Source organism: Eschrichtius robustus, chromosome 14, assembly GCF_028021215.1.
Source record: "Eschrichtius robustus isolate mEscRob2 chromosome 14, mEscRob2.pri, whole genome shotgun sequence".
NCBI classification, from domain to species: Eukaryota; Metazoa; Chordata; class Mammalia; order Artiodactyla; family Eschrichtiidae; genus Eschrichtius; species Eschrichtius robustus.
In genome coordinates, this window is record NC_090837.1 from 7920001 (window position 1) to 7936118 (window position 16118).

General features: G+C 54.2%; 1 protein-coding gene across 2 annotated transcripts in view; it reads right to left on the reverse strand.

Moving 5' to 3' along the window:
* The window catches only part of MLXIP (MLX interacting protein), a 61454-nt gene that overhangs the window by 8495 nt on the left and 36841 nt on the right, over positions 1–16118 (reverse strand). The window contains exons 2-11 of one of the 2 annotated variants that reach the window (XM_068562768.1): positions 8965–9071; positions 8216–8301; positions 6410–6499; positions 5944–5985; positions 5415–5586; positions 4671–4760; positions 4009–4097; positions 2386–3040; positions 1821–1942; positions 1539–1719 (exon numbers count right to left, since the gene is read on the reverse strand). In XM_068562768.1, coding sequence (XP_068418869.1) covers positions 1539–1719; positions 1821–1942; positions 2386–3040; positions 4009–4097; positions 4671–4760; positions 5415–5586; positions 5944–5985; positions 6410–6499; positions 8216–8301; positions 8965–9071 — 1634 coding nt within the window. Of the gene's footprint in view, positions 1–1502; positions 1720–1820; positions 1943–2385; positions 3041–4008; positions 4098–4670; positions 4761–5414; positions 5587–5943; positions 5986–6409; positions 6500–8215; positions 8302–8964; positions 9072–16118 lie in introns of both variants that reach the window. The other variant, XM_068562767.1, reaches the window with a different exon arrangement.

The window sequence follows — 16118 nt, forward strand, 5'->3', positions numbered from 1 at the left end:
GGGACCAGGCTGCAGCAGCTGCGCGGGGACACCCACCCTGAGCCTCCATGGCAGCCCCACAGCAAAATCAGGAGGAATCCTTGCCACCAGGCGGGGGCAGGAGGTGGGTTCCGTTAGGCCTGACGGACGCCAGCTGGACGCTGCACTCGCGGGTCTGGGGGCTGCGAGGAGGCCTGCCTCCTGGGCCGCCAGGGGCCCCTCGGCGCCTGCGAGGCTGCAGTTCTCACCCTGGGTGGTGAGCACACGGCTACCTGTTCTTCTTTTGTTGTTCTTTAATTTCTACAGGTATGTTTTCTCACACTTTTTTCAATCGTACCCACCCCCGACATTTTTTAATTAAAAAAACAAAAGCGCTATTTTACCCTCAAAGAACACGGTGGAAGAAACCTGTGGCCCAGGCTGCGGAGCCACCCGCAGGAAGCCCCTCCTTGGCCCTCCCGGTCGGTCCCGCTTCACAGCACGGATGCCTCAGGCTCGGCCCCCTCCGCTCGGCTGCTCTCCCCACCCTGCTCTCAAGGCTCTAACCTGGGGGGACCCCCCTCAGTGGCCAAGGCGCCGTCTCCCTGAGCCCGAGCCCCATGCACTATCCCAGGGCCTGACTCATAGCTAGTCTGCGTCCCCATCTTCCCAGATGAGGGTGCTTATTCTTCAAAATCTGTCCTGGGACAAGTCCCTGTCTGACCCCTCTAAGTAGAGAGCCTTCCCCCCCGCCCGTGTCCTGCCCTCCACCTCGGGAAGGTGCCTCTGCACAGGGTGCTGGGAGCAGCTGCCACGGTTTTACCCGAGACAGGAAGACACCTTGGTCTCCCTCCGACCTGGTGCCTGGCTTCTCCCCAGCCCGCAGCAGCACAGCCTCGGGAAGATCATCTACCCTGACCTCTCAGCTCTTCAGACGTCCCTGGGCAGTATCAGTCCTACCCCGGCCACCTCACCAACGGAAGACCAAGCTGGGGAGGAGGGAAGGGGGCTCCCGAGGCGCGGTGCCGGCCCACCGCGGGGGAGGGGACAAGGCCGGGGGCTCCCGTGGCTGCAGCAACAGCAGGCTCGTGCTTTCTGGAAACGGTCGACGCGGCCCCCTCAATCCCTTTTGTGGATCGGAGCTGGCAGCTCAGAGCCAGGCCTTTCTTTTTTCTTTTTATTTTTTAATTTTTAAAATCTATTTTGGTCACTTCGCGTGGCACGTGGGATCTTAGTTCCCTGACCAGGGAATGAACCCGTACCCGCTGCGTTGGCAGCACGGAATCTCAACCACTGGACCCCCAGGGAAGTCCCCATCCGAGCCAGGCCTTTCTGAAGGAGGCTGAGCGATGTCTCCGCGAGCATACACACCGCCTGCACTGCGACGCGCCGGCTGCTTTCCCTGGTTTATCCTGCCCTTTGCCGAGCGCTTCCCTAGCCTGGGCCACTGGCAGCTTCTCACCACCCGGCCTGGAAACCCAGGCTCAATCCCGGGCACCCTCGGCAGCCTCCCCAGTCCAGAGCGGGCCCGTCACTCCACTCACGCGGTCCCAACCGTTCCAACCAGACAGCAGACTCACTGGCACCCGTGGCAGGGACCTGGGCGATGCCCCCATGTGGCGGGACCTGCTCGCCCTTTACCAGGGAGTCCGGCACTGTGCTGGGAGAGAAGAGCCGGGAGAGGGGAGCAGGCTGGCTGCCCGTGCCGTGGCCAAGGTCTGTCACCAGGATGCCGCTGTGGAACTCTGTGACCCCAGGAGCCTGAGGGGACACAGGGGAGAGAGGTCACCCCCGACCACAGTCATGCTGGGTGAGGGCCACCCAAGCTTACAGGATGCTGAGGGCCTGTCCGGGTCACTCACCCTGGCGATGGCAGCAGGCGTGATGACCATGTTGGACTGGGACACGGTGGAAGCCAACATCCCTTCTCTCTTCAGAGGGCCTGATGTCATGATCACTGCTTGGGGCTGTCCTGAAAAGGCAGCTGCCAGAACAAGGGGGAGGTGAGGGTGGCGGCCCAGCGGGGGGCCTGCTCCTGATGCCAGGGCTGGCCAGGCTGCACGGGGGGCGGGGGGGCCCTAGGAGCAGCACACGACCCCTCTGCTGCCACTGAGACGTCACCTCCTTGCCGCAGGGCATGGAGACAAAGCTACTTTTTTGCAACTTCTCCTTGGAGGGGACAGATTACAGACCCGGGAAAGAGATGACCAGGACCATGTTTTTTTCAAACTGGGTTGAGACTAACTAAAAGAACAACATAGAATAGAAAAAACAGACTAGATCTACGCATGTGGTCTTTCATAACCCTTCTGTTTCCCATCACAATGTGTGCGCCACGAGTTTGCAAGCCTGGGGACGGGAAACATCCCGGCGGCGGGGGATGAGGGCGGGGGGAGAATCCCACTTGCTTCCCTCCACCTGACTCACCTGGGGTGAGGCAAGCATTCTTCAACACCAAGGACATGGGCTCTGGTTTGGGAGCAGGCACTATTTTGGGGGGCTGCTTGTGCCTCCCCCCAGGCAAGGATACGGGCTTGGGGTGCACGAAAGTTAAACGGGGTTGAGGAGGCCCGACGGTTGGTGGCCGGGTGACCGGAGACAGCGCCAGGCCACAGGGGGACACGGAGGGGGTGGGGTAGTGGGTCGTGATGATGAGGCCCTGGCTCTGGCTGAAGGTGGTGGCAGAGGCGTCGTGGGTGAGGGTGGCAGAGGCCGTGTGGGTGATGACAGGGGGCGACTTGCTGACTTCGGCAAACTTCTGTGGCTGCAGGAAGGCAGGGGGAGTCGGGGGGTTCAGGGCAGTGGCGGGAGGAGGGCCTAATGGCAAGACGGGGGAAGCAGGTGCCGGGGCTGGGCTGGGCGACAGCAAGGGCATGGTGAACACGGGGAGGAAGGGTTGGGGGACACTCAGTGGTGGTGCAGAGGGACCTAAGTCTGCGGGCTGGAGAAAGGGGTCCCCCGGCTGGGAGGTGTGTTCACAGCCCTGCCCACGCGTGGGGTCCAGGGCCGTGGCTGCAGGCGGCGCGATGAAGCCGTCGGGGAGGCTCGCGGTGGGCAGAGTGGTGGTTGGCAGGATGCTCTCCTAAGAAAGGAAGAGAAGACGTGAGGAACGCACGCTAGAGCCACACTGCTCGCCGTCACTCTCCAGCGCTGCACGCCACAAGGTCCGACACGGTACCCGGCGCCTGGGACGATGCCCTGGGCAGAAGGGACAGAGGCGACGTCCCCCAGCCCTGGGACTGCTAGTCTGCGGGGGATGGATCTGGGTCTCCCCAGGCATCTGCGGGGGTCTTGTTTCCACTAGGAACTCAGTGATAACACAGGGCTCAGACACAGTGACTGTCTGCACACGCTTGGCTCTCGGCCTGGGGATATCTTGTTTCTGGAGTCCGGCGGGGTCCCCCCAGAGTCCCTGCCACCTTCTGTTACAGAGCAGGGGCAGCCTGGATCACAGCTGCTCACGAGGCTCCCCCAGGACAGTTTCACGTGTCAACTTCTAGAGGGGTCACCTCTTCCTAAAAGGGAAACGCTACAAGGAATCAACTGTTCGGATCTCAGCCTCTACAGGAGAAACTCTTCACAGAGCCAGATGGAAGGAGAGAGGGTCAGGTCACGGGCGCCTAACTGGCTACGGGCACCAGCCTGAGAGTCTCTTAATGGCAGAGAGCCGTGCCTCACTCAGCTCAGCCGTCCCAGCAGCTGGTAACCAACTTGTGTTGCGTGCTGAGCAAAAAGTAAAAGAAATACACGGAACTTCCTCTTCTCAGCGACCTGCGTTTTTCTTTGCTGTCTCACTGGCCCTGTCTTAACTGGTCAAGACAGAGCCCGCTGCACACAGCTTATTTGGGCCTTAGGCGGGAGCATACGCTTACTGACAGAGTCTCCCACCTCACGGATACCTAAGGATGCTTCCAAGGAGGGCTAGAATAACTTCTTTACACATTATATGTGAGTTCACCGCTGGATCTAGCCACCCCTAGCACTTTGCTTATGGCTGCAAAGGTTTGATGACCAGTCCGGTGCCCCTTCCCCCAAGTTCCCTCTACCTACAGCAGGTGGGCTGTTGTGATCCGGTGAGGGCCCTGAGGCAGGTGCAGGCAGCATGGAGCCGAAAATGGAGCGGCTGGAAGAGAAGAGGTCTGAAAGACAACATCAGGGGCTCGTGAGCTCTGTGCCCATCGCTTCACTGCATTAAGATCCAGACAAATCAGGCACTGAACCCCACCTTACCCAGAGGAATGCCATGGCTAGAGGGCATCTCCCCGCCCCCCACCACGAGGTAACTGCAGAAAGAGGCCCTCTGATTGGAGCTGCACAGGCTGGCAACCAGTGTGGCCTCTGAAGCACTCCCAGGCCTGGGTGGCACCCGCTCTTACAGTGGCAGGAGCTCAAGGACCAGTTCTAACTGCGGGAAACTGCGAGGAAGTGGCTGTGTCGTTGGCGCACTCTGCTGCCTAGTGGGGGAACTGCTTACAGTCAAAGCCAAGCCTGAGGCTCTGAGACGCGCAGGATGAGACAGAACAACATCCCAGAAACACTTTCCAGGCCTCGCAGCTACTAGCAAAAAAAAAAAAAAAAGTTCTCGAAAAATTCTAAGTCCTCTCCCTGGTCCATTCTAACAGTTGCCTCTATGACAGGGAAGCAACATCCACTTTGTCCTGGGTAAAGGGAGATGCAGGTAGCCATGCTCTTCCTCTGCCCCGAGTCCTCACCCTGGAAAGGCTCAAAAGTGTCCATAAAGTCCAGGTTGGGCTGCAAAGGAATCAGCCCCGGTTGAATCATGTCTGCATTTCCCAGATGTGCTGTAAGAATCAGAAAGGAGACAGAGGAATCATTTTGCCTTCTCAGATCATGCTGTAGGAACACATTAAGGGCCTGGAATGGACCTTCCTGGCCCTGCTCGCATTCTAGATTCTTCCAAGGAGAAACGTAGGCCACTGGCTGGGATTTCTCGTCAGTCCACGGGCATCGTCCACCCTCAGAGGGCAGGAAAGAGAGTTTTCGTAGGAAAGGTAAACTGAGTATCCAGGAAGGGACACTCCCCAGAAGCCGTGAGCAGCTATGCAGAGACCCCGGGTTCTAATTTCAGCCTGCGGGCTCTCCCCTGAGGGGTTAGCTGGACAGCTGCACGCTGCCAGGTGAGAGGCCAGCCCAGGAGTGCGAATGATTTTCCTGAGTGGGTCACGGGCCCTGTCACGCGCCCCAGGCCCCTGTCCTCTGCTGAGGGACAGTATCAGAAATGCGAAACTGGTTCAGACCAGACCTCCACTGTTCCCTGGCGGTGGCACCACGGGCCTGACGGGGCCCTCACACAGCAAGGAGGTTGGTCAACCCTCCTCCTCACTGCTCACCCTAGACAAGCGACAGCAGCTCAGGGATGGCCCCGAGGCAGAGCCCGCCCTGGGGGCCTGGTGGAGAGGGCAACGTGTCCAGTCTAGAGTCTAGGGGCGGGTTACCTATTTCGCGCGGGTTGGGCCAGGCCACGGGCGGGTGCGAGGAGAGCGTGGAGAAGAGGGTGTCGCTGAATTCCGACATGAGCATGTCTGTGCTCAGAAGCGCGTCCTCCTCCATGGGGACGGGGGTCTTCCAGCCATCCCCGTGCTTGTGCCAGTAAAGCAGGTCATCGTCCTGCCACCGACGGGGGGAAGGACAAACCAAAGGGGCGGGAGTGACTCGGGAGTTCCCAGCACGCCCCATCAGGGAAATACGCTGCACCGTTTCACAGAGCAGCAAGGGCTGCCGCTTAAGAGATGAGGCGAGGGGGTGGGAACTGCAGGGAGAAACCCCCTCCAGCCCCCCAGCAGAGAACTGGCTCGTTTCCTTCACATCCTTCACGTGAGAAGGGGGGCGGCCCCTCCTCTAGCCCCAGGGAGAGTCCACGCCCCCACCACCTTCTGCTGCAGTGCTGGGCCACCCAAGTCACTGCTGTTTCTTGTCAAAGGGCGAGGTCCCATGAGGGTCCTCACGGCCCCCAAGCTCACACACCTGGGCCAGGCTGGAGAGGTCCTCATCCTTGTGCTGCTGGAGCTGCGGAGAAAGGACAGAGAGGGCCGAGGTGGTCACCCAGGGCCCAGGCAGGGGACGAGGCCCTCGGCCTCTCCTTCCTGGAAAGGGCTAACCTCCAGAAACATCTAGGCCTTCTCCCTCTGGGAGGCGGGCGGGGCGAGGGATCCTGCCTCTGCCATCCCCAGGCCAACGCTGGACACCGAGGAGACTCCCAACCAGCGTGTGTGGAATAAAGAGCCCTGGCTCCCAGCTGGAGACGCTGAGAGCAAAGGTCACACGACCAAAGCAGGCCACCACTTGGGCTGGGCTAGAATGCTGGGCCAAGGAGAGGGGCGGCCAGCTCCGGGCCACAGCCTTGGGGGCCAGTGTTCTGAATCCGGGCTCACTTCTTCCCTCCCCTACGGGGCTTCCTGAACGTGCTCTCTTTGGAGCCCGAGCCAGATACCCTTTTCTTGAAGTAGGTTCTCCACTTGTGGTACTCCCGGATTACGATCTCAATGCGGCTCTTCCAGTACTTCCCTTCTGTGGTGATGGCCTGTGGGGAGACGCGGGGCAGAGTGACGCAGCGGCGCTGGAAGAGCCACCCTGCCAACAAACACGCGTCTGGCTGCGGAAGTCAGGCCCGGGCAATCCAGCTCTGAGAAGCAGGCTGCCTGCCTGCGGCTTCGTCCACAGAGTGCGTCCCGCCTCTGCTGGGCCACGCCCGGCCACTGAGTGATGGGGAGCTTTCATTTCATGGCCCATGATAACCCAGGGGGCTTCGGGGGCCCAGGTCCTGGAGGCTGGACCGGAGCAGGGGTCAGACAGAGTGCCTGGCAGGGGAGAAGCACAGAGTTCCCGGCGCTGGAGGAACCTCCAGAGACCCGGGCCAGCTCTCAAATGCCCTTAGCCTCCGCCATGTTTCCAAAGGGTGAAAACAAACGGCCAGTCACAGAAGGTTCAGGTGGAAAGTGACCTCTAAGATACAGTCCAGCCTCCCCACTGCGCAGGGCAGGGAGCCCCTCCACAGCAGCCTTGAGGACCTCTGGTGACGAGGAGTTCACGACGGCCTCCGAGAGCCCACCTCACTTTCAGATTCCTTTTTTTTTTAATGGCTGGAAAATATTAAAGCAAGTCCCAGATATCCTATCATAAATCCCACATAATTTCACCCAAAAATACTTCACTATGTGTCTCTGACAGTGAATAATGCAATATTATTACCAGACCGAGAAAAGTGATATTCCTTAATACTAACACCAGATCATGTCCTATGGCTCCAAACTGTCTTTCATTAGGTTACTTTCCATGTTTTCCCCTTTTCATGGTAACAGTGAGACATGCTTGGACAAAACTAAAACGATGCAGAAGAGTAAAAAGTGAGAGAAGAGTCTTCCCTCCTCCTCACTCTAATCCCACGAGGAAACAATTTCTGTATATCCTTCAAGACATTTCCTATGCATGTACAATCACACAGACACACGCTTTAAAAAATTAACCTAAAGATACCCAAATATTGTTGTGCAACTTGCTTTTATTCATTTACTATTTTTTCAACATCTTTCCCTCTCAGTATATAAAGATATCGAGGTCATTCTTTAAGAGTTAAAGATGTCTGCCTCGTAAGGAGTCAAGATCCCTCCCCGTGGGACATCCCTGGTGGCACAGTGGTTAAGAATCTGCCTGCCGACTCAGGGGCCACAGGTTCAAGCCCTGGTCCGGGAAGATCCCACATGCTGTGGAGCAACTAAGCCCGTGCGCCACAACTACTGGGCTTGCGTTCCACAGCTACTGAAGCCTGCACTCTAGAGCCCGCGCTCCGCAACAAGAGAAGCCACCGCAGTGAGAAGCCCGCGCGCCACAATGAAGAGTAGCCCCCGCTCACCGCAACTAGAGAAAAGCCCACGCGCAGTAACGAAGACCCAACACAGCCAAAAATAAAAAAATAATAAAAAAAAAAAGATTCCCTCCCCATTGACTTCCAGAGAAATACTGACATTAAAAGAAAGTAGAGGGTAAGTCCCAGTTGGAGGACCCCCCCCCCCCGCCTCAGTCCCTGGGTCAGCCCGGTCTGAGAAGGCGGGAGCCTCTGTGGGGTGTCAGAGGCCACCTGCCCCCTGCATCGCCATCGCTTCTCAGGGTCAAAACAGCTGCCAGGACAGCGCAGCCCCAGCACCCTGTCCTGTGTCCTCCCTCTGCAGGACCCAGAGCCCTAGGTCCCACCTTTGTGAGTCACCTCCTCCCGAGTGAGGGCCCACCACATGCCAAGTACCTCTGGCCGCCGGTGCTCGTCCACTTCCACGGAGCCGTCCAGTGGAGTGACAAAGTGGCACACGGGGTTCTTGCGCTTCTCCAAATCTGGGCGGGGAGAGGGTGAGATAGCGTCACTGAGTCAGAGACCCCCGCAGGAGCTCCGCCTCTTCTGTTCACACCCCACCCCTCAGGGGGGACCCTTAAGGGTTCTTTCCTTCTCCTTCCCTTGGAAAGCGAGATTTCAGGGAAATAAAGGGGTCCAGGTCCAAGGAAAAGAGTCTGGCAGTGATGTGTGGGCGAGAAGGGGAGTCTGGCTGATCAAGAGAAACACCAGCCTAAGCCTAGGGGACCCCGAGCACGCCAATCTCCTGCAGAAGTCACCAGATCCACCCGTACCCAAGCCAGCTGGACACAGGACGCGGCCTGGGCCTGCATCGTCTCAGACCTGCTGAAAACGGGAACCGTTCCCCGACTCTCCAAATGCCACCTCTCGGCTGTACACCCGTCCCTCCTCCTCTGCCTTTACAACACTGAGCTCACTAGGTTGGGAGCAATCGGCCTACACTTCCGCCTCCTGCAGACGCTTGGCTGAGCCCCCAGTGCCGATGGCGATAAGGGTCCAGTTCACTCGGATTTGGCCGCACACGGCCCGAGAGAGACTTCTGTTTGACACACAGTGTTACAAGAGCAGGCTCCGGGGCCCCGAGGTGCAAAGGCCTCCTGGTGGCAGAACCTGGAGGGTCTCCGGCCCAGCCACACGGCACTTACACTGCATGTACCATGCCCGCCAGATGGCATTGTTGAGCCGGATCTTGTCTCTCCACTGGAGCTTCAGGCCCTTGAAATTCTTCCACTTCGGAGACACCAACTTCCCACTGAAAGGTAAAATGAAGAGGGGAAACTCAGTGGTTTCTCTGAAAACGGAATGAAATCACAAAGTGCCACCCAATCATTCCAGGCCTCAAAATTCTGGATTAACCCATGTAAGCCACAGGCTAGGCTTGATAGGATACACAAGGCACTTTAGGATTTCTTCAAAGTGATATGGTTGGGGTAAGGGGGGCAATGGTGTTGGGTATGGAGGAATCAGGACTGGCCATGGGTTGGTAACTGCTGGAGTGAAGCGATGGTACACGGGCTTCACTATCCTATTCTGTCTACTTTCAAATATCTTTAAAATTTTCCATAATTAAAAGTTAAAAATCTGCTGATTTTGCCTCATACGTGTATCAAATCATCATGTTGTACACCTTAAACTTAAACAATGTTATATGTCAATTTTATCTCAGTAAAGTTGGGGGAAGGAAAAAAGAAATCTTCTGACCACCAAACGAAAGCCAGCCCACTTGAACCTGGTCTTGGCCACCTCCTTTGCCACCAGTCCCCCGAGGCACTTACAATCCAGGCACACAAACGCCCCACTGGCCTTAGAACCCGCGGGCCCCCTCCTGCCTCCGGGCCCCTGTGCTCGCCGTCCTCACCCTTCACGGAGCTCCCTCCGCCCCTGGCCACCTGCTCAGCCTTCCGAGTGACGCTCAAACACCGTCTCCTCCGAGCCGGCACTGGCCTCTCCCAGGCTGCTGCCAACCCCTTCAGGATCCCTGAGCGCTGTTCACACCTCAAGGACAGCACTCATGCACTCCCCGTACAGCAATGTGTCCCCACACCTCCTGCCACTAGACCGCAGCTTCTCGAGGGGAGGGCCCTTCCGGCATCCTCATCTTAAGCACCCAGCACAGAACTTGGCACAGGGCAGGGGCTCGTGTAATAATTCTCCATTGAATGACTTAAAGGGCCCTTGCAAACAAAGCTGACGGCAGGCAAGGAATGCTGCCTGGTGGCACAGGCTGCTCAGATAGTTTAGTTTTCCAAGGGCTGTGCCAGGAGCCACCTCTGAGCAGCTGGCATAGGGCTTCCCCTCTTCAGATGGCTTGAGAGGGGCAAGGCACTGTCACTGGTCCATACAAAGGAGGTTCTGTGGGTTCTACATCACTGCAGGCCACACCCCTGCCCCTTCTCCAAACCCACTCAGAAATTCCACGTGACAAGCAGTCACAACAGCTGGGGTCTTCAAAGACAGTGCCTGAGTGATAAACCTTCCCTGAACCCGAACACCTGGTTTATAAAGCAGAAGCCCCTGTCAGCGCACCTGGCAAAAACCTCATGCCCCCGCCCCAACTCAACCCAGCACTGGCCTAGGCTTTGGAAGAAGGCTGTGACCACCCCCCTCCAGAGAAAAAGTCACAGCAAATCCTCTGAGAATTTGAGGGACAGACAGACAGAAGCCCCCTCAGCTCAAAGGGTCAAGGGCTTCGAGCCCATCACACGCCTTCCTCCTCCCGCCTCTCCCCGGTCCAAATGCACCTCCACCCCAGCTGCCACCTGCGTTTAACCGCCAGCAGCCCACTGTTTCTGAGCCTGTGTGGCACGACTGCGCACTGGCTGTGAACTTTCACAGTCACTTAACTTCTCCGACACACCAGTTTCCTGGGTAAAATTACAATAACACCATTGCCTCCAGAGTGTTTTAATAAGGATTAAATGTACACACACACACACGTTCTTAGACACACAGGACAGGTAACCCCTAAGGTAAAATGTAAATGTAAGCTATTAATAACCACCTCAGTGATCTGGATTTAAGTTATTTTCCGAAGGCCTGGCTTTTAACACCGCCTGACTTGAAAAGTCCTCACTTTCGTGTTTGCCGCCACTGTTGTGGGGTGCCTCCTCCCCACAGGAAGAAAAGGTGACACCCATGGGCCCCCCTCTCGACACCAGCGAGCAGAGACCACGGCAAAGGTCAGCCCTGACCCCCGCACAGCTGCAGAGCCACTCGCTTCCTCAGGGCCCGGAAGGCAGGCCTGGGTCCATCTACTCACTCGACAAGCGTTGAGGACCTACTGTGTGTCGTGCACACGCTAGGAGGGGAGGGAAAGGATGGATGAGGCGGATGAGGTCCCGGCCCTCATGGAGCACATGAGCTGCTGAGGCATGAGTCCTGCCTACGTGCTGAGTGCCTCGAACAAGAGCAAAGGGCTGTGGGAACACAGTCGGCATAACTAGCCCTGCCTGAGCAGTCACAACAGGTGTTCTGGAGAAGGTAACATCTCAGCTGAGGCCCAGAGGATGAGGAAACTTCAGCTAAACCAAGGAGAGGCAGAAAGGCCCGTGCTGGTCCTTCTGCCTGGCTTGACAGCCCTCAGGAGATCAACACAGGTCCGGTCAAGGCCGTAGAAAACACCCAGAATGGCAGGAGCTGGAGGGGTGGGGGAGGCGGGGGGATGCTTCTAGGCCAGTCTGGAGGGCAGAGTATATACCAGAGTATATTGGTCCCGCCTCTGGGCAAAACCAACCCTCTTTCCCCTCTTCTGAAAGATCTTCCAGCAACCCGCTGTCTAGCCAGGCAGGGTGTTCCTGCCTGTTCCAGGAGAAAACAAAACAAAACAGAACACCCTCCCTATTTTTTTATTTCCTTAAGGGAAAACAAAACTTTTCTATAATTGACAGCTTCCTATGTTGAAGGCCAGGCTTCAAACACCACTTTCTCTGTGTGTCTAGCAGGACCAGAATCCTGACCCGGCATCTGCCACCTGCAGAGACAGCTGCCGAGGACAGAAGCAGGAGAAGAGATGGGATGAAAAACGAGGACTCCTGTGGGGAGAAACTTTGGTGTCCTGCAACGTTCCGTTACATTTTTTTTGGCCGCACCGCACGGCACGTGGGATCTTAGTTCCCTGACCAGGGATCGAACCCGTGCCCCCTGCAGTGGAAGCGCGGAGTCTTAACCACTGGACCACCAGGGAAGTCCCCTGCAACATTCTGTTAAGAACTGACCACCAGGCTTAATATAAACCCACCCTTACTCCTGCTTTGTTACTTAAGACAAAGTGGCTGATGTGAGCATACAGCATCTTCTCAGAGAAGTCAGACAATGCCAACAGCTTCAGTTACTTACCACGAAGGGGGTGGGAAGATTCAGAGAGAGGTCAAACCCTGGAAGGCTAGACACCAAATCTGATAGGTTATAGTTTGGGCTTCTCATCTTCTTCCTCCTCAACTGCTGGGATGTTTCCCTCTTCCCTGATGTTTATTTCCAACTGCTATCACCCATCAACTGAGGCTTCTGTAATATCTCAACAGCCAACAGGCGGCGCTCAACCAACGCAAAGAAGTAAGTCTGCAACCAAAACCAAAACCTAAACAGCCCTCAGAGGTGGAGAGACGTTTCCTTACTGATGGGCTCCCTGGAGCCTTTGATGTGCTGATGTCACTATCAATCTTCAACGGGGAGAGGAGACATTCCCTATACAGACATCCGAAGACAAGGACTGGGACCCTTTCTATGGAGGTACCCCAAGTCTAGTTTCCCATGGAACATACAGGAAACGCTGCTCTAAAGAGTTCTAAAAGGGACCGTGCAGCTCCTTGGTGGAGCTCCCTTGAGCAGGACGCCCACAAAGCACCCATGGTCGGACTCCTGCTCCCCTCAACCCCGCCCCAGCTTCACTCGGCTTCCAGACACGGCTGATTGGGATACTTCTTAGTCTAACTCAGGGTTCTGCCATATTCCTTCTTTAAAGTGTTACCATTGGGACTTCCCTGGTGGTCCAGTGGTTAGGACTTTGCCTTCCAATGCAGGGGGTGTGGGTTCAATCCCTGGTCGGGGAGCTAAGATCCCACATGCTTTGGGGCCAAAACACCAAAACATAAAACAGAAGCAGGGGCTTCCCTGGTGGCGCAGTGGTTAAGAATCCGCCTACCAATGCAGGGAACATGGGTTCAAGCCCTGGTCTCGGAAGATCCCACATGCCGCTGAGCAACTAAGCCCGTGCACCACAACAAGCGAAGCCACCGCAATGAGAAGCCTGTGCACCGCATCGAAGAGTAGCCCCCACTCTCTACAACTAGAGAAAGCCCACGCACAGCAACGAAGACCCAACACAGCCAATAAATAAATAAATAAATATTAAAAAAAAAAAAAAACCAGAAGTATTGTAACAAATTCAATAAAGACTTTAAAAATGGTCCACATCAAAAAAATCTTTAAAATAAAATAAAGTGTTAGCAGAAACACATTATCAAAATTTCTGAGACCACTGGCAAGACCTCCTCCAGCCTTGCCTCCCAACCCCACCTCCTTAAACGCCTGGGAACCCACACACACACACCAGCTTCCTGATCAGAACAATGACCCTGATTCACCCCCCCAACTCTCCCAGTCTTACTCTGGGAAGGCCAGGGTCTGGGTCTGACTCAACCCAGCACAGTGCCTGGCACGTGGGAGGTGCGATTAAATATGGAATTACTGAGTGCTAAACTTTTCCATAAAGAAAAATCTTCATCCCCACCCTGCCACAGCAGCCCTTCCTAGAAGACAGGTTCATGACACGGGCAGGAAGTCTACAGCACAACAAAAGTCTCTCTCAAAACTGCCATTGGGTGCAACGAGCAAACTGAATTCTTCAGAGGTCTGGCAAGAGACTGCTTTGGAATAAAAATTAAAATGCAAGCCTTGCACAGACAGGAGCTGGAATTAAGAAGAACGGGGGAGAGTGAGACTGGGGCGGGGATTTGGGGTTCTGTTGGTCCCAGGTAGGATTAGGTCCCAGGTCCTAATTCCTGGCCAGACCATTCTCTCCAAAAGAAAGCAGGCAAGGGTTCTGGGGTCTACCGGTGTGGGGCCCAGACAGTGGTGGAGTCCATTCATTTGGTCATGCAACCATATTTGCTTGTGAGGCAATACTTCTTCACCATTCCTGATGCTTCCTGGAAATCCACGAGCAAAACGTTCTGAGGCCTGTACTACCCAAAGCAATATACATATTTAATGCAATACCTATCAAAATACCCATGACATTTTTCACAGAACTAGAACAAACAATCCTAAAATTTATATGGAACCATAAAAGACCCAGAATTGCCAAAGCAATCCTGAGGAAAAAGAACAAAGGAGGCATAACCGTCCCAGACTTCAGACAATACTACAAAGCTACAGTAATCAAAACAGCGTGGTACTGGCATAAAAACAGACACATGGATCAATGGAACAGAATAGAGAGCCCAGAAATAAACCCATACACCTATGGACAATAAATCTTTGACAAAGGAGGCAAGAATATACAATGGGGAAAAGACAGTCTCTTCAGCAAGTGCTGTTGGGAAAGTTGTACAGCCACATGTAAATCAATGAAGCTAGAACACACCTTCACACCATACACAAAAATAAACTCACAATGGCTTAAAGACTTAAATATAAGACAAGACACCATAAAACTGCTAGAAGAGAGCACAGGCAAAACATTCTCTGACATAAATCATACCAATGTTTTCTTAGGCCAGTCTCCCAAGGCAATAGAAATAAAAACAAAAATAAACAAATGGGACCTAATCAAACTTATAAGCTTTTGCACAACAAAGAAAACCATAAACAAAACAAAAAGACATCCTACAGACTGAGAGAAAATATTTGCAAATGATGTGACTTACAAGGGCTTTATTTCCAAAATATATAAACAGCTCCTACAATTCAATAACAAAAAAACAAACAACCCAAGCGGAAAATGGACAGAAGACCTAAACAGACATTTCTCCAAAGAAGACATACAGATGGCCAACAGGCACATGAAAAGATGCTCACCTTCGTTAATTATTAGAGAAATGCAAATCAAAACTACAACGAGGTACGACCTCACACCAGTCAGAATGGTCATCATTAAAAAGTCTACAAATAATAAATGCTGGAGGGGGTGTGGAGAAAAGGGAACCCTCCTACACTGTTGGTGCGAATGTAAATTGGTGCAGCCACTATGTAAAACAGTATGGAGTTCCCTCAAAAAACTAAGGGTAGAACTACCATATGATCCTGCAATCCCACTCCTGGGCATACACTCAGACAAAACTATAATTCGAAAAGATACATGCTGGACTCCCCTGGTGGCGCAGTGGTTAAGAATCCGCCTGCCAATGCAGGGGACACGGGTTCGAGCCCTGGTCCGGGAATATCCCACATGCCGCGGAGCAACTAAGCCCGTGCGCCACAGCTACTGAGACTGTGCTCTAGAGCCCGCAAGCCACAACTACTGAGCCCGCGTGCCACAACTACTGAAGCCTGTGTGCCTAGAGCCCGTGCTCCGCAACAAGAGAAGCCACCGCAATGAGAAGCCCACGCACCGCAACGAAGAGTAGCCCCTGCTTACCACAACTAGAGAAAGCCTGCACGCAGCAACGAAGACCCAACGCAGCCAAAAATAAATTAATTAATTAATTTAAAAAAAAAAGATACATGCACCCTTATGTTCATAGCAGCACTATTTACAATACCCAAGACATGGAAACAACCTAAATGTCCACTGACAGATGGATAAAGAAGATGTAGTACAAATATACAATGGAATATTACTCAGCCATTAAAAAGTGAAATAATGCCACTTGCAGTAACATGGATGGACCTAGAGATTATCATACTAAGTGAAGTAAGTCAGAAAGAGAAACAAATACCATATGATATCACTTATATGTGGAATCTAAAATACGACACAAATGAACAAATCTACAAAACACAGACTTACAGACATAGAGAACAGACTTGTGGTTGCCGAGGAGGGTGGGGTGGGGGAGAGAAGGACTGGGAGCTCTGGATTAGCAGATGCAAACTAGTATACATAGGATGGATAAACAACAAGGTCCTACTGTATAGCACAGGGAACTAAATTCAATATCCTGTGATAAACCGTCATGGAAAAGAATATGAAATAGAATGTCTACGTGTATCACTGAGTCACTTTGTTGCACAGCAAAAATTAAACACAACATTGTAAGTCAACTACACTTCAATAAAATTAAACAAAAAATTAAAACAAAAAAAAGGGCTTCCCTGGTGGTGCAGTGGTTAAGAATCTGCCTGCCAACTCAGGGGCCAC